The sequence below is a fragment of the Ambystoma mexicanum genome, chromosome 8, assembly GCF_040938575.1.
Source record: "Ambystoma mexicanum isolate Mex_15411 chromosome 8, UKY_AmexF1_1, whole genome shotgun sequence".
Taxonomy (NCBI): domain Eukaryota; kingdom Metazoa; phylum Chordata; class Amphibia; order Caudata; family Ambystomatidae; genus Ambystoma; species Ambystoma mexicanum.
Window position 1 is genome coordinate 407,149,973 of NC_090929.1, and position 25,859 is coordinate 407,175,831.

A 25,859-nucleotide genomic window follows, 5' to 3' on the forward strand; every position below is an offset into this window, starting at 1 on the left:
CTTCTGATAATGAGAGTTTAGGAAGCCTTTTCCGTTCCTTTAAGAACCTTTAGACTAGGCTTCTGCCACACTGATTGATTTGGCAGATATTTTTGGGCCCACGGAGACCAACCAGGACTGAAGATCTACAGCGTTTGAACATGCCGCAAGGTCCTGCAGCAAGTAAAGAGTCAACCAATTTTCAGGTTCATTAGGGCCCCCAAGCACCTATCAGATCTTTCTCTAGCTTCTTCTCCTGGATGTTCCCCTTTATTTGTTGGCTGCTGGACTAACCAAGACTGTGCGCTCACTAATTCATTAACCTGTAACAGCGCCCCCTTTTTACATGAGGGTCAGATACCTTTGGACATAATGGGATAGAGGTGGTTAAAAGAGTGCAGGTCACACTCTTGAGGTATTTGTTAGTACGCAGAAGATTGGTAAGCAGAATGTTTTTGCCGCCTCGTAGCCTCTTAGCACTAAGTACTAGAACTTCTGATAGGCGGTTGCCACTCCTATGAGAAGCCGAGGGTGGTGATTGTGTGGACGGATCCATTATGCCCACAACATCATACTGAGTGCTGGCTGGCCCTGACCCATGACTAGTGACAATTTCTATGCATGGTTTGTGAATTAGCAACTGACAAACCACTAAAAACATATGTGTGTTTGAGCTTGGAAGAAAGTACAGTGAAGGACCAGCGGCACAGTGGTCAGGCGCCACGTGAGCGCTCATTTGATGAACTCTGGCTGGTCCTCTTTGTTGAAACTAAAAGTGCCAGGAGGCTCTAAGAGTTTAGCGTGAGGAATCAGCGGGGTCATGCAAGGGCCGAGTCAAACCCCTTGTACAATCGAAAGTCTCTGACACAAGTGTGTTAACAGAACTGTGTGTAGTCTGACATGGGGGCTTTAAGGAAAGCCTGATTGGGGGCTGAGACCCGGACTTAGGTAAAGGGAAGAACCTTAGGGGTCTAAAGAGACTGCCCCGAGACTGTGGCTATGTGTACCCGACAGAGGGATGCCAGGAGAAAGCTAGGGGAAGAAAACCCTGCTTTCTGATGCGATGAGCAAATCATGAACTGTATTAGAAAATCATAAACTGTTAAATGGCTATGTGAACCCAACTGAGGGATGCCAAGGGGAAAGCTAACAAGAGTGAATCTTGCATTGTGATAAAGAAAAGTGAAGTGTGTATTTGGCAAATGTGCACCCAGCTGATGGATGCCTGCGAATTAGGGAGAACAATGATACACCCGTGAACATTTTGTCGACAAGAGTGAACCCGGCTGAGGGTTGTCCACAGTGAATGGTTGTTAAAAAGAAATTAAGACCGTTGAATATTACAAGCCGCTGAGAATTTGAATGAAAGGTCGTAGTGAACCCAACAGAGGGAAGCCCTTGTTGCACCAAGGATCGGAGCCCAGCAGAGGGGGATCTTAAGGCGAAGAGTAATTGCCATTTGAAGATTTATTGAAGGAACTTTTGTTTTTGTTAGTTTTGCCACATGAGGTCCTCTAAGGCAAGAGACTTTGTATGAAAGAGACCTAGCCACGAACGGCCCTGATATTTTGGAAACTAACTGTAACCCTGTGTGTGCTGCGCTCAAAGGTCCTGCCTTGTTTCGTGCTAACAACGCGGGGCAGGGAGACCCAGCCATACCATCCTGACTTATTTGCTCTACACTTACTTTCTTTTCTTGAGAACATTATCCCACACTATTTTGTAACTTAGTTGTAAGGATTGGCAATAGGTTTCTTTTTTTTTAAAGTATAGGCGATTTTTATTTGACAAGAGGCCACCAGGGCTGCTTTATTATTTGATGGTCGTAGCTTGCTCCCATCTTAGATTTAGGTTTAGATTAGGCGTTTTTCTCACCCATTATACAGTTTAATAAACACCCTTCAACTGTGATCACTTGTGTCTGTCTTTACTGTTGCCCCCATGAGTTCCTTACAGGTACCAATAGATTTATTGATATCCTGCTCACATTTAGTTATGTTTCAGGGCTTCCTTTAAATCAGGAAACCAGAAGATGGCATTAAAATGGTCTTTTTGATCATGCAGGCTCTTTGTGAGCCCACAATGGCAACCTCCAAATTGGCCCAGCTGGTTTAGGCCAGCATAGGTCCCTGGGCTATCCCTCTCACTTCCTGTGGGGGTGACTATGGCAAAGCGGCAGTCCTACTGAGAAACCAGAGTGGTTGGTCACCTGAACCTTTTACCCCCGTCTACTTTAGTGATTTTGAGCCTTTGGTTGATTCCCCACATTTGCTGGGTCGAGCCCTGCTCACTGAAACCATTTTCTGAGCAGTTTACCATCACATCCCACCGTTTCTCACCAGGATCCTCCTGCTTGGCTGTGGGTTGTTGCTGCAGTCCAGAGGGGTCATGAGACTTCACCTCCCAGCCAAAACGTCAGCTTAGGATGTCCGAGGGTGCCTCCAGCAATTGTCCACTTCTGGAGATTGTTTTTTGCTGTGCTGCCTTCATCTTTTGGCGTCTGGGCAATTTTCACAGTTTACCAGCCTTTCTCAAGTCTTCCTTGATGAAAACTCTGATGCAGGCTTGAAGGACAACGCTGTGCGAAGGTTCTTTGTTTCTCTTCTGGGTTTTCTGGGTTGTTGCTCGCCCAGGTTGCAAGACCCTGGGCACCAGATCCTGTAAACTGCACCTGGAAGAGAAGCCATTTACTTACTGGGTTATTTCATGCTGCTGGAACTGTTTCTTGTCAAAGTGAATCCTACCTCTTGGTCCTGAAGTGCGAGATTATTTGAGATGCTCACCCTCAGGTGTACCTCTAGTTCGAGGTTGAGATCCTTTGGAGGGGAATCTCTAGCACATTTCCCACAGACTTCCATTGGGGGACCTCTGGCCCTGCGCTCCTTCTTCATCTGGCACTTCCGGTTCATCAGTTGACTCCTATAACTGTTCTTTGGGGTCTCTTCTGGCCTGTTATAAGGTTGTTCGTCATGGAATTTACACTTGGGATAGAAATGACTTACCTCCACTAAAACTGATCCACCATTGACCTTCCTCCCATTGTTTGCTAGGGAACTTTAAACCTGCTCTGGAACTTTCCTAAATTGACTCCTGGGTACTTTCCTGCCTGTGTAAATTCTTTCTGGATCCACAAGTGGTCCAGTGAGCTCTGAACCAAGAATTATAATTTTAGTACTTACCTGTGATTTGTAATCTATTTTTAAAGTCCTGCTCTGCATTTCTCTGGAGGTGAATGCATTTTTAACACTGTAGCTAATCTTGGTGACAATGTAAATATTTTCCCTGAAATGTGTGACTAAGGCAACTGTTGCTAAATGTTTCATTAATTCTTGGACGCCTTTTGCTTTGGGTTCGAACTATTTCCTACTCTCTATGGCTATAATATATTATGCTAACATTTGCATTATTTTTAGAATGATGTCCTAGGAGGTCCAGATTAATGTTGAGTATTGTTGTAGGCCTTAGGGATAGAGCGGGGTTGTCTTTTTAAGGTACTGTACAGAATTGTGTAAGGTGTGATAATTGGACAATGTCCTTGCTTCTCACCCAGAGGAAACCCCCTCCCGTATGGACAGGGCACGGCAGCCGCTACTTGATCCTAAACCTGTGGCAGCAATATGAGGGAGGTACACCTCGGGAGAATGACATTGTCGGAGGAAAACCCATACTTCCCTTTTCACTTCAGGGATGTTTCCTCTTTCCCCCATATTTAATGGCATATTGTTATACTCATCACCCACCTCTTAATAGATCTATTGTGATTATTCCCCAAACTCAAATTAGGGAGAATATGTCGACAACTAGGACGAGCAAGAGGCAGGGAGTAGTGAGGATCACTTCCCAAGAGGTTCAATATCCACGTCCTTCATGTCATTCAGAAAGCAGCTCCATAATGCCTGACACAAGAAAGAACAACAGAGTAATGAGGATCATGAAAACTGGGCGACCAACGCAGCAGCTGTCTAGTTGGCAAATGAGTAAGCAAGCCAGGAAATTCAAATACGGTCCGGTCACAGCCGATTGTGAGAAGGAGAGAGCAGAGCTGCAGACACTGAACTGCCACACAACTGGTAATACCACTGAGCACCAAACTGAAGGCAAGCACACCATGGCAGGTGATCTGAATGTGAATTCGATACGGGAACGGAAAAACCAGGGTGCAGATGGTCCGTTGCTTAAAGGGAGGAAGTTGTCCTGTACAGGTCTTACCAGTCGAAACGAAAAAGGGCTCAGCGCAGCTGCAGGGCATCACCGGGCACTTTGCGGTCCAAGAGGGTGCTGCTGGCATCTCTTCACGTCTTCATCGGATGTGGTTCTCCAGTGGTCGACTCTGCCTCTAGTCCCAAATCCTTGCTTTTTATGCAAGTTCCCATTCATTGACAGCCTTAGGCTGTCAATCACCCAGCAGGGTGGCTGTCCTCCAGGACAGCCAGCCAGCCAGCCAATCAGAACTGGTTTCACTCAGGCACACCTAGAGACAAATGACAGAAGTTTCGGGATCCTCCCTCACTTCCTTCCTTTCCAGACACACTGGAGCCAGGGGCAGGCTTCAGGGCTAAAGCCTGCCAAAGGCAAAACACACAACAGACTCAACCCCGATTCAAACAACAGATTAAATGCCCAGAAGAAACTGACAAGAAATGGTGAAAAAAGAAGACGGGGCCAATTTAGGAAAATGGTCACCCTTGGGTGCTGTACTGCAGCTGAAGTATCAGAATGCAGATACATGGCACCAGGTGGTAAAAAAGAAACCACTGCCACCAGCCATTCAAGTGAGTTAGTGTAAAAGAATGTTACCTGAAGAATGGGATAAAAGAGTTACTATGTAACTCCCCAGCAATCCACAGAGGGTGGTGTGTGCTGGATCCATAAAGAGAAAGGTAAGACAGGGGTCATCTTACTATTCTTTGGAACAGTAGTTCACCCAAGAAAATGTAGTTAAACATTAAGAGAAGTCCAAGGGACATCTCAGTGGCACTGCACAAAAGGTGCTGTGTCTCACAATGCAAAAAGCAGATGCCTATGGAGTTTACCAGACTCAAACAGTATGAAACGCAAAAAGTTAAAATCAAAAAGCCCGAGTCCAGCAAAAGAGTTGGGGGTCCCTAAGGTTAAAGGGAATTGGCACAGAAATGAAAATACTCGCTAACAGCTTGGGTGAACTGGATGAGTAGCCTCCCAATCAAAGAAAACACCCCAAAGCTATACAAAAATCACAAAGGCTTAAGGTAGGTAAAATAATCAACCAACAGTACCTGACCACAGAAGAAGAGTTGCAGCAGGAAGACTTCAGAATCTGCAGCCAAAAACCCGGTCAATGGATTCCTTTGTTAAGAAGACGATAGACAGGGCTTTGGAAGGACTTTTGCAGCAGGGATCACGGAAGAAGGCTCCAGGCAAGAGTTTACTCACAGCTGGATGAGGCTGTGGGTTTGGTGCCTTTTCAGGAGCACAGAAGACAGAATATCGCTGGTCGGATTCTTGTTGTTTGCAAGGTCCAGCACTCTGGTGAGGTGACTTTTCAGACCTGATCGTGCCTCTGGAGATCCAGCAGGATGCCTACAAAGTTTCAGCAAGATTCAGAATTCGGAAGACTGCACCGCACAATGGCTTGAGGTCCATGGGTATTGAGATACTGCAGCCCCACAAGGTCGCAGCAGGGTGTGGGATGGCTCAAAATACAGGTCCTCGTTAGTCTAGTGGATCTCACTAGGCTCTGGGACAGCGTCATCATTTTCGGGGTCCCCAGGTGGATTGGAAGGAAGGGCTACATCAGGCTACGGTTACACAGCAGGCGTGGTCGCTGGAAATAGTCTCGGCTGCGGTTTCTTCATCTTCCCCTTTGGTTTTGGTTCCAGTGGACGACTATCTCTTCAACTTCCAGCATCAGACTTTTATGCAGGAACCCAGTCAATCAAACAGCCTTGCAACATTCAGACTTGGGCGGGGTTGGCAGTCCTTTGAGGACAGCCAGCCTTCCAGTTTAAACTGGATTCTTGCAGTCAGGCTGGAAGACAAAAGTCTGCAGAGTTTTGGAATCTTCCCTTGCTTCCTGATTTCACAGACACTCTACAGCCTGGGCAGGCTTGACCGAGGTCTCCCGCTGAAGTTAAACACAAAGATTTTCCCGCCCTGGATGTCAGGAGAAGGAACAAGAAAGCACAAGGAATGCTGAAAGGGAAAAAAAGAAGACCGGGGCCATTTTGGTAAAATGAGCACCCATGCGTGCCTTTACCAAGCCTGTGCAAACAGCCGCGGTAAAGGTGCACCAAATTAATAAAAAGGAACAATTCCACCAGCCATTAAAGTTAAGTTTGTCCTTTTAATATAAATGTTACATTTAAAATGAAAAATGGGAAACCCAGTATCTCCCCTGCACTCCACATAAGGTGGGTGTGCTGGTCTCACCTAATAAAATGTAAAAGGGATCCAAAGATCCGTTCTATTCTTGGGAACAGTAGTTCTCACAAGGTTAGCCAGAAAAGTTAAAAGGGGAGCCCCTAGGGAAACCCAGCAACAATAGGCACTTATTGCCAAAAAGTTGTCAGAGGATAACTTTTAAAAGACACTATGGAGAGTGCTAAAATTAACACCCATAAAAAGAATAAAAGGCCGAGTGTGGAAAAAGGTATAGGGAAAATAATCAGTCCAGCAAAATGTTCTGGGGTTGACACAGGTCAGGAACATTTATCATTGATATGAAAATCTTACCCAACACTTGCTAACTACAGTTCTTAAGGGGGATACCTTGTATCCCTCCTAAAACTTTATACTATGAGAGATTAGCACACACCACCTTATGTAGAGTGCTAAGGGGATACGTAGTATCCCCCTTCTCTCTGCTCCTGTGACTTTTTAGTCACAGACAACCAGTGTGCTATTTATTTTACAGCAGACAGCATTCATAGTCTCAGTTGTGCAAAATAACATGGTGGCTACTTTCTTTTTTTGCAAAACAAAAGAGGTGATGGCTGGAAGGTCTGGAATAAATCCTAACCTCTGGCATTGCTCTGGGCAAGCCTCCAGACCATCGTTCTTCGGCTGCCAGGCCATTACAAAAGGGGAAATACCATATGCAAATCAGGCTTGGTCCCACCACAAAAGGTGCAGTCCAGTCCGAACTGCTTGATCACATCCCTTCTGCATGAGACAACAAGCATACCAAAACATGTTTCGCCCTTGTTGGGCCTCATCAGTGAGGAAGTAGCTTGGATCTCTAGGCCCAGCAGGCATGGGACCCACGTCTGGGCATACCCGTCCCACTCAGGGTGACTTACGCAAAACAAAAGAGGTGATGGCTGGAAGGTTTGGGTTGCCCAGAGCAATGCCAGAGGTTAGGATATATTCCAAACCTTTCAGCCATCAGCCTTTCCTGAGCTGTAGACCGCGAATAACAGGTCACCTGTCCCATTTGCAGTGCAACGTCTTTGAGGAGCCAAATCCGTCCAAGTCTTTGCTGAGCTCTAGGTGAACCTCCAGAGACAATCCAACTCATCCAAGCCCCTCACTCCGGAATTGAAGATTGACTGGGCAAATTCTGTCCTTTGTTGGTGCTGAGAAAAATGTGCCAAAACCGCAGACTGATCAAGGAGATCGAAGAAATCCATGCCAAGAGTCCTCTCTCAAGCCTTTCCTTTTGTCACCAGACAGGAATCAGACCAGGTCCTTCGCTGCTGCACAGAGGAGAATCCAGATATGAGCATTTCTTCTAACCTAAGGTAATGTGGGGTGAAAGGTATTGCTTACCTTGAACTGTGAAGTTGCTCCAGAGTGTTGGTGTGCGTGAAGAGGTGTCCAGAGTGTCCACTCTTACCTCTAACCCAAGCTGCCGGCTTGTGCACATTTAGTGAGACCTTTAGAACGGTCTCCATCATTGTGTTAACTCTTCAAGTATCTTTTCCAAGCACAGACTTATACTAAGAGTTGGGGACCTGTAGAACAAGGGGTAGTTTTATGAAGTCTTACCTCAAGTGGATTTAAGGAAAACTCCCCTAACAGTGTAGCTCCTCGGCATACACATTGAGGCGACATGTCAAGCAGGCCTTGAACAAAGTTTTCTTTCCGTTTATCTGCCATGGTGCCATAGTCAACTGACTTCTGAATATGACCCAAAATGACAATAATAGAGCACTAAAGCGACACGCAGTTAAAAAATGTAAAGGTAAACTACTTTAATGTTATAGAGGATTCCTAGCTTGTCAAAGGGAATATTCAACCAGCATGCGACTGATCCAATGCTGTAGAATCAAATGTAGACTGATATTAAATGCTTGCATCACAAAACCTGAGCTTGCTCATAGGAGGAAGTCATCCACTTGATCACCCATCAGATCTTCAATTTTATCTCATCTGTCCCCACCTTATGTATTTCAGGAGGTTCCTTCATAGTCTTTAGTTTGCACTTCTTTCAGTCCTTTTAAACATGGCCCTCAGATGGTCGTACTTGTCCAGTAGTGCCCTTGCATGATGAATGCACAAGATTCCTCTTACTCACCGGTGGTGCCCTTGCGTGAATGCAAGAGTGTGATAGTGCACTCGTTAACATTTTGTGGAATTAAGTCTTCGTTCCCTGATCGTAGCCCGGAGAAATTGGACGTGGCAAAACAGTGGGAAGGAAAAAAACAACAGAGCTGAACAAGCTTGTTGATCATTGGCAAGTTGTGCATGAAACCGATTTGAGTTGCAAGCCAAGTGTGACCAAGAAGACTGTTGAATCTGGGCCGCAGAGCTAGAGACAGTTAGCCCATGTCAGATAAGGAGCTGCTCAGTAGCCTCAAGGATTACAGAAGAAACCACGCCAGTGACCCAGAGGGCAGTAAAACACAAGGTTGACACACAAGCAAGAAGTACATTGTTGACACCAGACACTAGGGCCACAGTGGAGCTGTGGAAAGTAAGCCTGAGGATTGGGACGAGCGGAGGTGGGTGGGATGCTTCTAGAGGGAAGCCAGAACCACACAGAGCAAACAGAACAGGGACTGAGCCTTCAGACCCTTAACAAAACTGTAGCATTGAGAACCTTTATACAATAAGTAAAGCTGAATACTGGAACCTTAGTTTTCAGAATACCTTAAGAAAAACGAAGCTGATGTAAGTTCCTATAGCATATTGAGCAACTGCATACATGTTGAAAAAGAAAATGGGAACTTGGTGGGAGACTTTCTAGATCAGATTGGGAAAGTGAATTGAAAAAAATGTGCATGTTGGAATTTGGTCCCAAAAATGTGAATATAATCAGAACTGCTGAAGGGTAGGAGTCAAAGTTCATTAAGCCCATTCAGAAACTGAACAGCAGTAGAGAAACAAGGGACTGGAAAGTGCAGACAACATTCTGTGAAACAATGAAAACAGACATTCTTACTATCAATAGCTTGGCAATCCACTAGACAGATTTTGGAACATCCTGGTAAACCCAATTAGGATAATACAGCTTTTTGAACTCTATTTTCCAGTCTGTACTTATAATAATTTCTCCACAGCTCATTTTCTGTGGTGCCATAGTGTGAGGAATGCAGAAGGATCATCTAACTGAGGTGCCCTTCCTAGAATGTAAGAGAAACTACTTTTCTGTACCTAACACTCGCATGAGGATCACAGTGCCCCCCATTCCTCCCATCCATCTGTGGTCCCATTACACACACTGGAAGCTTCTTACACCTATTAAGCTTCCTCATATGAAGACTCTCAATGGTTTCTTCATCTAGCTATAATGAACACAAATAATTGTAGGAGGGCTCTCACCAACCTGTGGAATCGCCACATAAATTGTAGGTTTCTTTCACCTCACCACAAAGCCTTCAGAAGAAGAACTGTGCAAGGCTCCCATTTGAAATTCCCTTGCATGTTGTAAGGAAGGAGGTTGATACTTAGCACATATACGAGGTGTCACATTTCATGCATGTTTTTCAAAAGAGTTCATTTTAATTAAGTCATAGGATGTACCCCAGGATGCTTCTCCAATTTGTCGTGCCCTGCCATTATGTGCATGCGGCTGTCACACCCATGATCATACGTTGATTACACATACAATGGCAAAAAAAAGTTCTACCTGTAATTATCAGCTTTTTTCTAAATGCTTCATTCTTATTCCTCTGCGCTTAAACAAGCTAAGGCTTCTGCGTTTAAACAAGCTAAGGCTAATTACTTTCAAACACGTATTCAGTCTCAACCCAACTCACCTAAATTGCTCTTCTCTACTCTGAATAAGATTCTTGCTTCTCCCCATTCTGAGCCCTACTATTTCCACTCTTACTCCTGAAGATTTCAACAATTTCTTTTTGTCCAAAATTGAAACTATTAGATCCTCCCTAATTAATGATGCTCCTTCTGATACTGCACCTAAGTATTATTTTATCATAAGCTGTTTCTGTTGACTGTTTCCCTACTTTAAACCTATTTCTGAGGGCAATGTTATTTCTGTGATCTTCCGAGGTAATCCCACTGCTGCTCCTTCTGATCCTTTACAAGCTTCTTTAGTAAATTCTATCTTTTGAGCTCCGGCCCCTGTTCTTACTACCCTTTTTAATGTTGGCTTCTCTTTTCAGATCTTTTTCTTCTGTGTTCAAAATTGCAACCATTGTTCCTTTGCTTAAAAAAAAAAAGAGTCTCTCGATCTGCCTGATCCCTCTAATTTGTGTCCAATTTCCATTACCTATCTTAACTACTTTAACAACTTGTCTACTCAAAAAACTTTCTTCTCATCAATTCCCATAATATGCTTTCACCACAACAATCTGGCTTTTTGTCTGAAAATGCACTCCTATCAGTTTTAAACAAATTCTTCCTGCCAGTCATCTTAAACTTTCCTCTATCTTGATCTTGTTATATCTTAGCACTGCATATGATACCGTTAACCATCTCACTTTGTTTTCTACTCTTTTCCACGGGTTTTTCTGGTTTTGTTCTTAAATGTCTTTCCTCTCACCTTTCTAATCATTCACTATTTCTTAGAAGGGTTATTCTTGTTATTTTTCTTCTCATAATGACATTCCTCAGAGTTCTGTCTACGTGCCACTTTGATTTCCCGCTTTTTACTTCATCTTTAACTCCTTTACTCTCGAATTTCGATTTTCAGGTTCATCTCTATACCAAGGAGAAACAGATTATGTGTATTTCCTTTGTTTAATGACTATTCACCAGCATCTATCTTTTGTTTATCTGCTGTCAAATCATGGATGTCTTCTCATATTCTTTGTCTCAACTCCCCTGCCCCCCAAAAGTAATTCTATTTTTTCTTCCTTCTACGGTTTCTTCCCCTTCTTTCATCTCCCTTTCTTCACTTCAACTCCCCATTGTTCACTAGGCTTGACATCTAGTTTGATTCTTCTCACTGCAGGCTCAGTTTGCCACCATATTACAATCTTGTCATTTTCATTTTTATAAAATGACAAAATGTTGCCATCAGCTTACATTTGCTTCAATTAAGGTTTTTCTGCAAACAATGGTTTTATCTTGTCTACGCTATTCCTGTTCTTTTTATATAGGTCTTCCAATCTATGCCCTTCTTCCCCTACTTTTCATTCAGCTGTTAGGATCGTCTTTGTTCTACATTTTTCTTCTCATGTTTCTCCCTATTTTTCTGATTTTTGTTGGCTGCTGATTCTGCAGCAATTTGACTATCAGTTTCTTTCCTTAGTGTTTAAAAGTATCCCACACTCTTGCGCCTTCTTATCTTTGTTCTCAGGTTTCGCTCCATCATCCATCCAAAAATCTTTGCTCTGCATCATATTTTCTGTTCTTCACCCCTCCCACCCTTTGTGCGTCTTCATGTTTCCGCTCTTTCCAGCTACTCGCGTATAAGCTCTCTTGATATCTGTTCTTGTTCTTCTCTTGTTCATTTTAGAAATTGTCCTCTACTATGGTCTGCTTTTGCCATACCATCATGAATACTCAGACTCTGATCATGCAAGCTTTTTCTGTACTTTGTCCTCATTAATGTACTGTATTGTTCTCAATTGTAAAGCACTTTGGATAAAAGCGCTACAAAAGCACTGCTAATAAATAAAATGATGCTACATAATAAAAGTAGCGTCCACTTACCTGTCTCTCCACATCATCTGTGATCAACTTTATCTTTAACTTGTAGTCCTGTGTGAGCAAATCCAGCTGTTTGTCAATGAACTCCAGACGATCCTGTAACTCCTCTCGCTTCTCTAGACAGTGCACCCTACAAGATTGGCAGATGAGTTGAGAAGGTAGAAAAAGTAAGTCAACAAACAGACGCTAAATGCTCTTCCCATCAACACATCTCACCTTTGTTCTTGGGCAGCAACATGCACAGAGTCCATCTCACGACGCACAACCTCTGCAATCTGCTTTGCTCTTACAGTGTGTTGCTCAAACTTTGTCTTGACTGCAGACTGAGAAATGCATTCCTGCACAAATAGAATTAGCTTAGGAAACATGGACAAACTAACTCACAGCAAGCTACATAACACCTCTTCACAGCGCACATACAAACTCACACACACCCTCTGCTCGAGAAGCTCTGTACGGTGGGAGATGAAACGGTTTAGGACAAAATTACCGAAAAATATATGGTTGCATTGACCAAACGTTCTACAAATGCTACCACCAAAGGTTCGAACCTTTGGTGGTAGCATTGTAAAAAGAAAAAAGAAAAAAAAACGGGCCCCCTCAACCCCTGCAACCCCCGCTCACTATACTTTATGGTATAGTAAGCGGGAGCTGCGGGAGACACGCCCGCATCCTTCCGTTACAAAAAAAAAAGAAACAGGGGCTGCGGGGGTGTACCCCGCATCGCCCCGCTCACTATACTTTATGGTATAGTGAGCGGGGGATACGGAGGACACCTCCGCAGCCTTCCATTACAAAAAAAAGAAAAGGACCCTGCAGCGCCGGTTCCCGATCATGGAGGTGAAAGGAAACTGGCACTGCAAGAACCCAGCGTGAAGATGAAGCTAAGTGCGGTTTGGTTATGTTGGGGGTGTAGGTGGGGTGTGCTGAGGGTGTAGGTGGGGGGTGTTATGGGTGTGTTGTGGGTGTGTGAGAATGTATGTGTGTTCGCATGAGAAAGGTGCAAACTTTTGGTAGTTTGCACATTTTTCATGCGAACGATTTGCCCGCGGTACTTTCAGCCGCGGGCAAATCACTTTGATTCGATGAAACACTTGTGTATAGGTGCATTACAAATGCCATATCATATCATGAATCTCAGATACATCCTAAACAATGAATTAAAACCCACTGTACTCACCTCAAATCTTCTTTCAAAGTTCTGAAACTCAAACATTCTGACTTGAAAACCTTCTGCAAGTGCCCCACCTGGGGAAAAAGCAAACTAGTTGAATATGATTCATGCAGAGCAGACAAACTATGTTCTGCCGGTGCTCCACTGGAATTAAAGCAAATAACTAATTTCACAATGCTCCTCCACCCAGGATTCTCACTATTTGACAATCAGTCATAACTGGTCTAATTTTCAGGGTCCACAGTGACCTATTACACTACCAGATAGATATACAGCTCAATAGTATGCTCTGGATTTTATATAATGTAGACCTGGATTTAAAGCAACAAGGCACACAGTAATAGTCAACCACAATAGGAATAGAAAGATAGAATATTAAGAGTAGTCTTTGAAGAACAAAGAAAGGAGCGAGAGACAGGAGAGGGAAAGGAAGACCCAGTCTTCATTTGTTGGTAGATCCACTCCTGTGTTCCTGCTGAAGCTTCACTAGTTCTGTGAGTTTCATGCACCAGGCCTCATTATGAGATGTGCAGATTTCGGGTTTGAATCTAAGCAATTCTTTTTCTGCCCTTCGACCTAATGTAGGACATACTGCTTTAGATAAATATCTGCAGGGCTGTCAGAAGATGTGGTGAGGCCCGGGGCAAAACACTGAGGCCCCCTTACAATTTTGTGCACTTGGTCAGCGGCGGCACATCCGCAAACAGGAAACTCGAGAAATCTACCCTGGAGTTTTTGTGCAGGATCACAAATATGGTTTATTAGTACAACTCCAAATCAACTACAGCAAAGTTAGATTTCTCTACTGAAGAAAGGGTCATGCCAGCCTAACTTTATCATCATATGAATAAATATATATAAGATGGCATGAGCTCTCCACTGCGCCACCTGCAATTCTCTGAGAGTCAGTCACTTTTCCAAGCAAAGAGTTGAGGGCAGATCTCTTTCTTCGGCTGGGGCTTCCATCTGGAAACAGCCTCCCTGCCTTGCTGAAACTTGAGGAGAACCATCTCCGGTTCCAGAAGCACCTCAAGACCTCTCTCTTTGCTTCTGCCTTCCCTCTTCCTCTCCCTTGCTGATCACCTGCCTGATCCATGCACTGGTCACCTGGTCAAGCTCTGAATTCGGACTCAGGACCCTGCCTGACCCGTTGCAATCCCGTACTGCCTCTTGGCTCCCCTGCACTTGTGGTCTGTATCTGTAACCCTACAGTCCCCGCTCTTGCTCTTATTCTCCACCCGTTGGCTGCACTTATGAGTACCCGCACTTGCCACCCGTTGGCTGCACTCTTGTTTCTCCATTGTATCCTACCCCACCCTCGGCACTTCTCCCCTCCCCCCTTCCCTGCTCTTGTGCGATCTGAATGACACAAGGCCTAGTAAGATCTGCGTTTTGTCCTACTCTTTTGTTTCTCCCTCCTTGCCTTGTCGCGCCTAGAAACACGTGTGTACAGGCACGTTATAAATGCCATATCATATCATTAAGGAGCACCCTGCCCCTGTGTGCGCATTAAAACACACATCATACACAGTGACAAATGATGTACAGTGGAGGCTGGTACATTTCTGAATTTAAGAGGCTTAAATGTTTGTGCCAATTAGGCAGGATCAACAGAGCACAGTGAGGGAGCCCAAACCAAACAAGGGTTGCTTGAGGGGGGTTCTCACTCCCAAGAAAATGTTTGAAACATTGGGTTAAAAGTATGCATTTTACAGCACTTTCTTTGCAAAATTGGGTAGAAATCCATACAGTTTGCAATTGGTTTTGTATGGAAGCACATGGACATTTCAAATAGTTGCAAATCACAAATTGTGCATAGGAACATTGTCCAATACATTTCATGCCGCCTTTCCACGCGAGATATGCTAGTATACAAATATATTCATGCTGGTTGTTCTAATTATGTCGATGCAGGCTGCATCAATATATGCCATTACCACCATGTACAGACTCCCAGCCAGTAAAAATGCCATGCCACAGAAAGTATATCCAGGCTGACTGTGTACCATAATTGTTATCACTGGCTAGATTGGCCTACATTCAATGTGGGCCAATTTAGCCAAGTAGAACAAGTTACTTCTTACCTGGTAACGTTCTTTCGACGGGATGTTCCTCCGACGTATTCCTTATCTTTGATATACGTTTCCAGCTTGCTGGCCTCGGAAATGTTTTCTGTAGAGGGCGCTGCGCGTCGACGTCCGCCGAGTCGATGTCCTTCGACGGCCACCGTATCGGCGCCGACGTCACCATGCCCATAAATAGACACGCGCTGCGTCCGTTGCTCAGTTCCGTTTTGTAGTATAAGAAAAGACATGCCTGAATTGGTTAGTAACCTTGAAGGAGCGAAAGCTGCAATCACAAGGGAAGTTATCACTGCGGGGATGGATGGGAGGGGCGATAAGGAATACGTCGGAGGAACATCCCGTCGAAAGAACATTACCAGGTAAGAAGTAACTTGTTCTTCAAAGGGATTGTGTCCTCCGACGTATTCCTTAACTTTGATAGACTCCCATAGCAGTGGTATGTAATTGGAGGAGGGAGTGATAGTGTTATGTATCCCTTTAGGGATGGACCGAGTGTAATACGGCCTTGTCAAATCTGGTCTCTTGAGCAGTGGAGGAATCCAGATTGTAAAATTTTGTGAATGTATGTGCGGACGACCATGTGGCAGCCGCACATATGTTCCGGACCGGTACCCCTCTCTGGAGAGCCGAAGAAGCTACAATACCCCTGGTTGAATGAGCCCTGAGGTTTTGGGGTGACTCTTTCCCTGCTAGTCCATAACATTCCATGATTGCCAAGATAATCCACCTGGAGATGGTTTGTTTTGTTATGGGTAGTCCCAACTTGTGACCTGAGAATCCTACAAAGAGCTGGTCTGCTTGCCTGATTCTAGCCATTCTGCTGATGTAAAAGCTGAGAGCTCGCCTAGGGTCCAGCCTGTGTAGCCTTTCCTCCTCTTTCCCCGGATGGGGAGGAGGGTAGAATAAAGGCAAGGTAATTTTCTGAGTAATATGGAATTCCGAAACCACCTTTGAGAGAAAATTAGGCTTCACCTGGAGGACAACCTCGTCCTTGTGGAAGATTGTATGTGGGGGTTTACAGGAGAGAGCTTGTAGCTCACTCACCCTCCTAGCAGATGTTAGTGCTACAAGTAGGACAGTTTTAAGTGTGAGAAATCTCAATGCGCAAGAGTGAAGTGGCTCGAATGGAGTGCCCATTAAGAAGTTTAAGACTAAATTTAAGTCCCATAATGGAACCTGGAATGGTTTTGGAGGGTAAACATTAGTCAGACCCTTCAGAAATTGTACCACAAGAGGAATTTTGAAATACGATGGTTCCTCCGCAGTGCGCTTGAAGATAGAAAGCGCTGCGAGATAGCCTTTTACAGTGCCAACTTGAAGGCCTGAGTTTGCCAAGTAGAGTAGAAACGATAACACCGTTGGTGTATCACATGAAAAAGGGTCGATATTCTCTTCCCTACACCAGCTGCAAAACTTGTTCCAACGGCATCGGTATAAAGACTTTGTTGCTGGTCTTCTGGCCGAAAGCAACACCTCCATGATGTCATCAGGGAGATCCCAATCCTTGTACCTCAACCTTTCAGAAGCCAAGCGTGAAGGTTGAGGGTTCTGATGTCTGGATGGAGAACCTGACCTCCCTTCTGCGAGAGAAGATTCTCTTTGAGTGGAAGACGGATTGGAGGACAGATGGACATATGTAGAAGGTCCAGGAACCAAGTTCTCCTGGCCCAGAGCGGGGCAACTAGGATCATGGTTTTCCGGAATCTTCTCAACCTCCTGATCATTTGAGGAATAACAGGGACTGGTGGAAACGCATAGAGGAGTGGAAACTCCCAGTCCACTACGAACGCGTCTCCTAGAGCTCCTCTCGGGGGAAATTCCCTTGAACAGAACAGATCGCACTTCCTGTTGGTGCTTGTGGCGAACAGATCCACCTGAGGGGTTCCCCAAAGGGCGAAGATCTCTTGAAGGACTTCCTGAGCTAGCTCCCATTCGTGGGAGACTGTGCTCTGCCTGCTCAGAGCGTCCGCTGTCAAATTCTTCTCTCCGGCTAGGTGGACTGCCGATAGAGAGATTCCTTCCCGAATTGCCCAAAACCAGAGCTGCATTGCCTCTCTGCACAGTGGCAGTGATCCTACGCCTCCTCTTTTGTTGAGGTAGTGCATGGCCACCGTGTTGTCCGTCATTATCAGGACATTTCTCCCCTGTACTGATGGCAGGAAAGCTTTCAGCGCTAGTCTGATTGCTCTCAGCTCTAATAGGTTGATATGTAGTCTGGACTCCGATGGAGACCAACGACCGCTGATGGTCAAGTCGTTGGCATGGGCTCCCCACCCTGTGAGCGAGGCGTCTGTGACTACTGTTATCTCCGGCCATGGTTGCCAAAACAGTACTCCTTTCAAGATGTTCTCTGAATAGGCCCACCATTGAAGGTCGTGGGCTACCTTGTCTGGAATCCGGAGGAGGTCTGACATTCTCCCTGAGAATTGTGACCACTGACTTCTCAGTGCCCACTGAAGAGATCTCATTCTCAGGCGAGCCTCTGGCACAAGGAAGATGCAGGATGCCATGAGGCCTAGCAACCTCAAAAAGTCGAAGGCTGGGAGACGCTGGGCATTCTGAAACTTGGTGACCATCTGTAGAATATCTTGAGCCCTCACCTCTGGTGGCGAGGCTTTTCCCAGGGAAGTGTCCAGGACCGCTCCAATGAACTGGAGTCTCTGAGATGGTATCATCTGTGACTTCTTTAAATTGAGGGAGAAGCCCAGTCTGTGAAGGAAGAGGCAGACATAATCTAGCTGGGTCTGGGCCTGTTCCGGAGATACGGCCCTGATCAGCCAATCGTCCAGGTAGGGATAGACGTGGATCCCTTCCCTCCTTAGACTCGCCGCCACTACCGACATCAGCTTGGTGAAGACCTTCGGGGCGGAGGTCAGCCCAAATGGCAGAACTCGAAATTGATAATGAGAGTTGCCAATTGCGAACCTCAGGTATTTCCTGTGCTTGAGATGGATTGGCACATGGAAATAAGCATCCTGAAGGTCCAGAGATACCAGTCAGTCCTGGAGCTGGAGGGCCTGAAGGATCTGAGAGAGAGTTACCATCTTGAACTTGTCCTTCCTGAGGAACTTGTTCAATTCCCGTAAGTCCAGGATGGGTCTCAGTCCTCTGTCCTTCTTTGGTATGAGAAAGTAGGGGGAGTACCAGCCCTTGTTCCTGTCCGCTACAGGTACCGGTTCTATGGCACCTTTCTCTAGCAGGTCCATAATTTCCTGCAAGAGGAGCGGATCTGGAACTTTTAGGGAGCTGTTCCCCGGTGGATGACTCTGAGGGCTGTGTAGAAAGCGTAGGCAGTAACCTTGGGCAACTGTCTCCAACGCCCAAGCATCTGACGTTATAGCCTGCCATTCCGTCAGATGGTGAGTTAACCTGCCCCCTACAGGTGTCTTGTGTGCGAAGGCCTCAGAGTGGTTTGGGGGCGGCTGATGCAGATGCCGAGGGTAAAGAGGCACCTGCTGCTGCTGCGGTCTTAGTACCTTTGACCCGTCCACCTCGGGTGGATCTTCTTTGGCCTCTTTGAGCCGTCTGTCCTCTGCCTTTTCCGAATGCGGAATAATAGCGAAAGGACTTTCCTCTCCCAGAGGTTCCTGAGGGGCGAAAAGGAGTTTGGCGGATAGCAGCTCCTAAGGATTTTGCTGCTGTTTTAGAAGTCTGTAACTTTTCCAGACTGTCATCAGCCTTTTTTCCGAATAATGAAGAGCCGTCAAAGGGCATATTCAAAAGTCTGGCCTGTACATCTGGAGCAAAGCCAGACTTTCGCAACCACGCATGCCTGCGGATTGTTTTACTAGCCGCCATGGCCCTGCTGATACTGTCTGCGGAATCAATGCCAGTTTGAAGAGACTCGCACATGGCATCTTTGCCATCTTGAATGATGTTAAGGAAGGCTTCCTTCTCCTCTCCATCGGATATGCAGTCAGCCGCTGATGAAGCACACTCCCATAATGTGTGACTGAACCTGGCGAGCGTACAGGTGGCGTTGATGGACTTCAACGCCATACTACAGGCAGAGAAGACTTTCTTTGCCATAGAGTCGTACCTCTTGTCATCCCTGTCCTGTGGGACAGTAGGGTAAGCAGTCCTACTGCTGGATGAAGTTGCCGCTTGAATCACCAGGCTCTCTGGGGTCGGGTGTTTTGACAGGTATTCAGGGTCAGCAGCCGCTACCCTATACTTTGTCGACAGTCTTTTATTGACTGCTGGGATGACTTCGGGAGTCTCCCAATTGGATGCAATTTTTCTTTGTAGGGCTGCATGGAAGGGGACCACCTGGTCCTCCTGTGGGCCTTTGTCCAATATATCCGTTAGATCATCCTGTTTCAAAACAGGTGAAGGCGCAGACCAACCCATGAACTCAATTATTCTTGCCATCAGGGTTCTATATGGTGTTTCGGCATGTTCCCCTGGGTCTGGCTTTACAAATTCCACTTCTGGGGAAGTGTCAAGTCCACTGGCCTCATGAAGTGAGTCCTGTAGTTCCTTCAGCCTCCTTTCTTCAGAGGTGAAATCCTCTGCAGCAGGCAGTGAGGATCTCTGTAAACCAAAACTTTCTTGGTCAGAGTCTTCTCTTTCTTCATAAATTGAAGAAAGACCAGGGTATTCTGATCTCTGAAATGGAGTAAAGCCCATCTCTAGGGCCGAAGGAGCCAAACTCGTCGTTATTGGACGAGAACATTTCGAAGTCGTCGACGCCGATGTAACCGGCCTCGAAGGTACTGAAAATGGCGTCGAAAAAACTGGAAGGGGCCTCGAAGAATTCGAGAGGATCGGGATCCTACTCGAGGGCATCGACGACGGTCTCGGCGTCGTGCCGGAGGCCCTTGAAAACACTGTTGGCTGTGGAGCCTTGGTCCTCTCTTTCATCGGCGTAGACGATGGCGTCGAGTCGATCGACCGATGCGTCGAGGAACCCTTCGACAACGGCGTCGATGGCGCCGACCCGTGCGTCAAAGGAATCTTCGACGACGGCGTCGAAGGAACCCTCGACGACGGCGTCGAAGACGGTGCCTTCTTACCCGATGGCTCATGGCGCTCTCGGGTGGAATGTTTCGCCGGGTGCTGCGACTCGTGGCGTTTTGATTTTTTGGGTTTTTCACCCGGGGTATCACCCTCAGCTGTCTTTGAGGGGGTCGAGGCCGCGTTCTCGAAGACGCTTAACATTTTCTTTCTGAATTCCTCCCACTCAGCTTGAGAACTGTGTTTGGTGGGACAGGAAACTCTTTCTGGGGACACCGAAGACGACGAGGAATGGGACCTTCGACGTCTCTTTTTTGAGTGTCTAGATCTCGACGAATGGTGGGAGCTGCTTCGAGATCTAGAATGGGAGTGTTTTCAACGGCGAGGAGACGAATGCCTCGACTCGGCCGACAAAACCTTTGAGGAGGATTTGGCTGACTTACCTCTCTCGAGCTTCCCCTTTCGCTCTTTCAGGGCTTTCGCCGTCATGGACATGCAGTCCTCACACTCCGAACAATGGTGCTCGGACCACAAGCACCATAAACAGACCCTGTGTGGATCCGTTATTGACATTTTTTTACCGCAGTCTCGACATTTCTTGAAGCCGGATCGCGGCGTCGTCGGTTCTGATGAAGAAGCCATCGAGAACGATAAGGAATATTCGTCGAAATAGATTTAGATAAACCTGACTGAACTGAGCAACGACGTTCCGAGGCCCCACGAAGCACGGAAAAACGGAGCAACGGACGCAGCGCGTGTCTATTTATGGGCATGGTGACGTCGGCGCCGATACGGTGGCCGTCGAAGGACATTGACTCGGCGGACGTCGACGCGCAGCGCCCCCTACAGAAAACATTTCTGAGGCCAGCCAGCTGGAAACGTATATCAAAGATAAGGAATACGTCGGAGGACACAATCCCTTCGAAGTATGTTTGCTTTAACCTTGATGCATAGTCCTGTGCATCAAGGGTAAAGCAAAAAGAGCACTGGCAATGCTAACAGTTGGGCATTTGTGTAGGCATGGGAAAGGCACTTCTGTATTGGTATTATCTGGCTATTGATAGTACCAGTGCAAACTGGTTTGAGTACCTGAGCAGCTAATAGCAGTGCCTGGTAAATGCCTAATACTTATACACAAGCCAAAACTGTTGGCTTTGCCAATGCTTATTTTTAAAAGAACTTCAGCGAAAGACATGCAGGTTGTTTTTAAATTGAGTGGCCAAAGGCAGACCTGATTAAGACATTTTTATTACACCAGTTGCGTGTTTACAACTCCAATGAAGTCATGAACTCTCAGAAGACTCCTTTGAGGAAACATTTGCAGGCACATTGAGGGCAAAGTTTGATGGCAAGGCATGTTTAAAGCTAGCTCAAAGAGTTCCAGTGAGGGGGTGTTTTGGGTGGGGAGGGCAGGAACTGCGTGAGAATTGATGTAGGGATTAGCATGGCCATGAGAAGTCATTTCACTGTTAGCTCCTGCATTCATATCCATACATTTTTAGGTAATTGAAATCGTGATGTGGAGTTAGCACTTGCATGATAGGGGAGTGATTAGGAGGGAAGTGGCGACATGAGACATCTCATTCTCACAGCCGTCCTTAAGTGTGACGTTTCAGAAATGAAGGCAAGAGGTAGCTGCTTGTAACATTGAAGCTTCACCAGAATAGTCTCATTCGAAATGTGGAAAGATGTTAGGTGCCCCCACACAAGGAAGTTTGCCCCTTCCTCACAGCCTCTGACGTTAGCGCCTCTCCCAAAATTTGAAGTGTTAGTCCCCTTTCCCCCCAAAATTTTAGCCTAGGTGCACCTCTGATGCCATGAACCCACCCCTTAATGAAGTGGCGGCCCACAGGGCGGCTACAATTAGGGGTGGTGCTGAACACACTCACAAATAACACTTTCACCCATGCATTCATCCACCAGTTACACAACTCCATACATGAATGCATACATAAAACCAAACACAGCATTGACACAAACACCAACATTCACTCATGCATTCATACATACACATATACATACTCATTTAATTTAAATACACATATACACTTTTAATTTAAAATAAAAAACACTTAACTTACCTCCGTGCCCCCTTAAAAAGTATCCACGCAGCCGACACGTAGACATGCTGCCTGACAAGAGAGAACTCCTCTCCCATCAGTCAGTGTGATCAGGCTGACAACATGAACACACTGACTGACAAGAGAGAACTCTGCTCCCATCAGTCAGCGTGGTCACGCTGAGCAACGTCAACACACTGACTGACAAGAGAGAACTCCTCTCCCATCAGTCAGCGTGGTCATGCTGAGCAACGTCAACACACTGACTGACAAGAGAGAACTCCGCTCCCATCAGTCAGCGTGATCACGCTGGCAACATGAACACACTGACTGACAAGAGAGAACTCCTCTCCCATCAGTCAGCGTGATCACGCTGACAGCATGCACACACTGACTGACAAGAGAGAACTCCTCTCCCATCAGTTAGCGTGATCACGCTGACAACATGAACACACTGACTGACAAGAGAGAACTCCTCTCCTGACAGTCAGCGTGATCACACTGACAACATGAACACACTGACTGAGAGGAGAGGAGTCCTCTCGTCATTCAGCATGTCCACGTTTTCAGCTGAATGACGGGAGGCAGCAGAGCCCACTTCTGAGCCCTGCTGTCTCCCATTATTTTGCTGTTTGTTGCGGAGCCAAACGGCTTCGCAACAAACAGCAAAATCATTGCAGGGGCAGAGAGGAGACAGCACAGTCCCCCGTGTGAATAAAGGACACGGGAGACTGTGCTGCCTTCTACTTAGGAGAGGGGGCCACGAGGTCCCCCGCAGGTGCGAGGCACGGGGCAGTTCGCCCCCCTGAACCCTCCTTGTGACGGCCCTGAATATTTGGTACTCACTGGGCTACAAAATTAGAATTTTGAGGTAGCCACGGTTTCACAAAGCAGATTTGAATAATAATCACTTTAACCAGCTGTTAAGATGGATTTCCAAAATCAAACCTGAGGGTGGGTTTTGGGGGGCCAACTTATTATGGTGAACAGGAAAGACACTGAAGTCTAGCCAAACCCGGAGGGGTGGGAGAGTGGTCTAGGGCAATAAAGAATCCACACAGAGCAACACCAATAATTCCAGTTAGACTGGTAAGTACAAAACATATGAAAAAATTACCTTCATGGTGATTCAGGTTCTCTTAGTCCAGGCTCTCCCTCCTTCACAGCTGGTTGGGGTATATACCTGCATAAGCAGAAAGGCCAGAAAAAGCTGGCAAAAAAAGACAAAAAAAGATAGCTGCCCCTTCAAGAAACTTGAAGTTGGTGAGACTATGTCACGCATGCGTCCCTTTGTGCACCATCTCCACCCCTAACCCAACGTCACCAACTGCCCACACCCAGTTCCTGATTTTGCCGCTGGCTGTTGAATTCAAGTATATGCTTAAATGTGGATGGCTGGGTGGGTGTTGTGAAGGAGGGAGAGCCTATACTAAGAGAACCTGAATCACCATCAAGGTAATTGTTCATTTCTTTTACGTCCAGGCTCTCCCTCGTTGGTACCAGACAAAAAAAACCCCACCTTATTATTAGTAAGGGTGGAGGAGATGGCATATACGCAATTCAAGCAAACAAGTTGCAGTGTCAGGTCAGCATATTCACAGGATGCCCTCAGGAGCTACTGAACCCGACAGTGCCTGCAAGGTGTTGCACTCTCAACCTAGTATTTGCCAGCTAAGGCCAGAACAGCCCCAAGGGGAAGTGGATAAAACAACAAACGGTTAAGATGCCTGTCCTTGACTCTGGAGCATATCTGCATGGGGACGAGAAAGAAGAACACGTTTGCATACACATTCTAAACTTCCTATCCCTCTACCTTTGCTCCCCTGATATAACTCATTGTACCCAAATTCCCTCTGCAACAGCTAAAGGGTTTTAATAAGAAGTGTCCTCTTGGTTTGAACTTATTGGAAGTCTTCTGGGAAACACTTTTAAACTGAGACTGGGGCTTCCCCAATGCTCATTCAGCTAAAATCTGATTTCTTGGTTTTGTCTTGTAGGAACAGTAGCACTTCTGAAAAAAATATATCAACATTACGTGATGTCTCTTTCAGGGCCAAGACACCGTCAGTAAATTAGCTGAAAACTGATCTCCTCTAGTGCAAGCAGTTCAGCACTACTTCCCACGCAAACAGCGCGCTTTAAAAGTTAAGATAGTCAAAATAAAACAAAAGATTACTAGCTATGCACGCGTGCAGTGTCTTGAAAGTTCACTAGAGGGGTCCTACTTTCCAGATTGCTTCAGAATGAGGCTTTGCCACTGTGCTAGCTGCGCAAGCAAGTCTGTGACCTCGAGTCTCCACACTGAGCTGTTCCTTCTGCTGCTGTGCACAAGCTCCACGCTGGCCACACAGGTAATTCCTCACGCCGGCGAAGGAAACGATTATGCGAGCATTCTAAAAATGGACATGCTGCGACGCAGGGATGAAGCCTGAATCTCGCGCGCACACATTGTATTCTGTGGCGCTGAACGTTGTTTGCAATTCGCCACTCATGAAAAGGTACAAGCTCCAAAATATAGTCTTTTTTAGTTAGCTTCGTTCTGGCACCTGCTCAGCTCTTAATCTTCTCAGAGCTTGGTTTCCAATTATACACAGTTTATGATTAAAACAAACTAGCGAAAAGCAGATACTAGTAAAAGACTTAGCTGCCTCCAGTCGCAGTAGCTCCTTTCTTTCTCCTAGCCGCCTCTTCTTCTTGACTCCAATTCCTCAGCTTATTACTTCTTTTTCCTGAATTGACTAAACTGTCCTAGCTTGCTGAAGGGATACTTGGGCCTAACTTAACTTATGAGAGATTACAAAAGCATGACCTGCCTCATGAACTATGACTAATGAAAGGCAGTTTAGAATGTTGAGTAAATAGACTTTATCCTTACTGAAACCAATCACAGCGCACTCACACACACCATCTTGGCCAGGGATAGTTGCCCTAAAATGAGCACAATGGTTAAGGTCCAAACCAAAGAGACAATGGAAATAAAGTTTTAAAAGGTTAAAAGGCCCAAATAACCCACTCAACGCTCAGAGCACGCAAACCCTGATGCCACGGGACCTGACATATGCACCTTTTGGTGAAATTTGGCATCTTTTCTGGGGGATGCATCCATAGCGTAGTGCTTTCAAAAAGCGAGTCAGGTAGCCCAAGTAGCAGCTCTACACATTCTGCTATCGGGACACGCCTAATATAGGCTACTGATGCTGCCTTGGCTATTGTGGAATGAGCCTGAAGTCTCTGTGGAACCACAAGTCCCGTCAGGTCGTAAGACTTTGCGATACAAGTTACAACCTACCTGGCAATAGAAGCATTGCCAGCCTTATTACCAGGGGAAGGACCACCCTAAGTAAACAAAAGTTGGTCTGATTTCCTGAATGGTATATAACATTTGAGAGTCTTGATAGGTTGAGATTATGCAAGATTTCTTCAGCTGTGGAAGCATGCTGTCTGGGATGAAATACAGGAAGGAACATTTCCTGATTAAGAATCAGACACCACCTTTGGTAAAAAAAATAAAAAAGGTACTGTACAAAGGACTACCTTATCTTTGTGAACAATCAAATAAATAAGGCTCCT

At 45.9% G+C, this 25,859-nt stretch overlaps 1 protein-coding gene across 2 annotated transcripts in view; it reads right to left on the minus strand.

The window, feature by feature from the left end:
* MFN2 (mitofusin 2) overlaps window positions 1–25,859 on the minus strand; it is a 383,353-nt gene that overhangs the window by 83,377 nt on the left and 274,117 nt on the right. For both annotated transcript variants that reach the window (XM_069609906.1, XM_069609907.1), the window contains exons 9-11: window positions 13,196–13,263; window positions 12,232–12,353; window positions 12,019–12,145 (exon numbers count right to left, since the gene is read on the minus strand). In XM_069609906.1, the coding sequence (XP_069466007.1) occupies window positions 12,019–12,145; window positions 12,232–12,353; window positions 13,196–13,263 (317 nt within the window). The remainder of the gene's footprint in view (window positions 1–12,018; window positions 12,146–12,231; window positions 12,354–13,195; window positions 13,264–25,859) is intronic.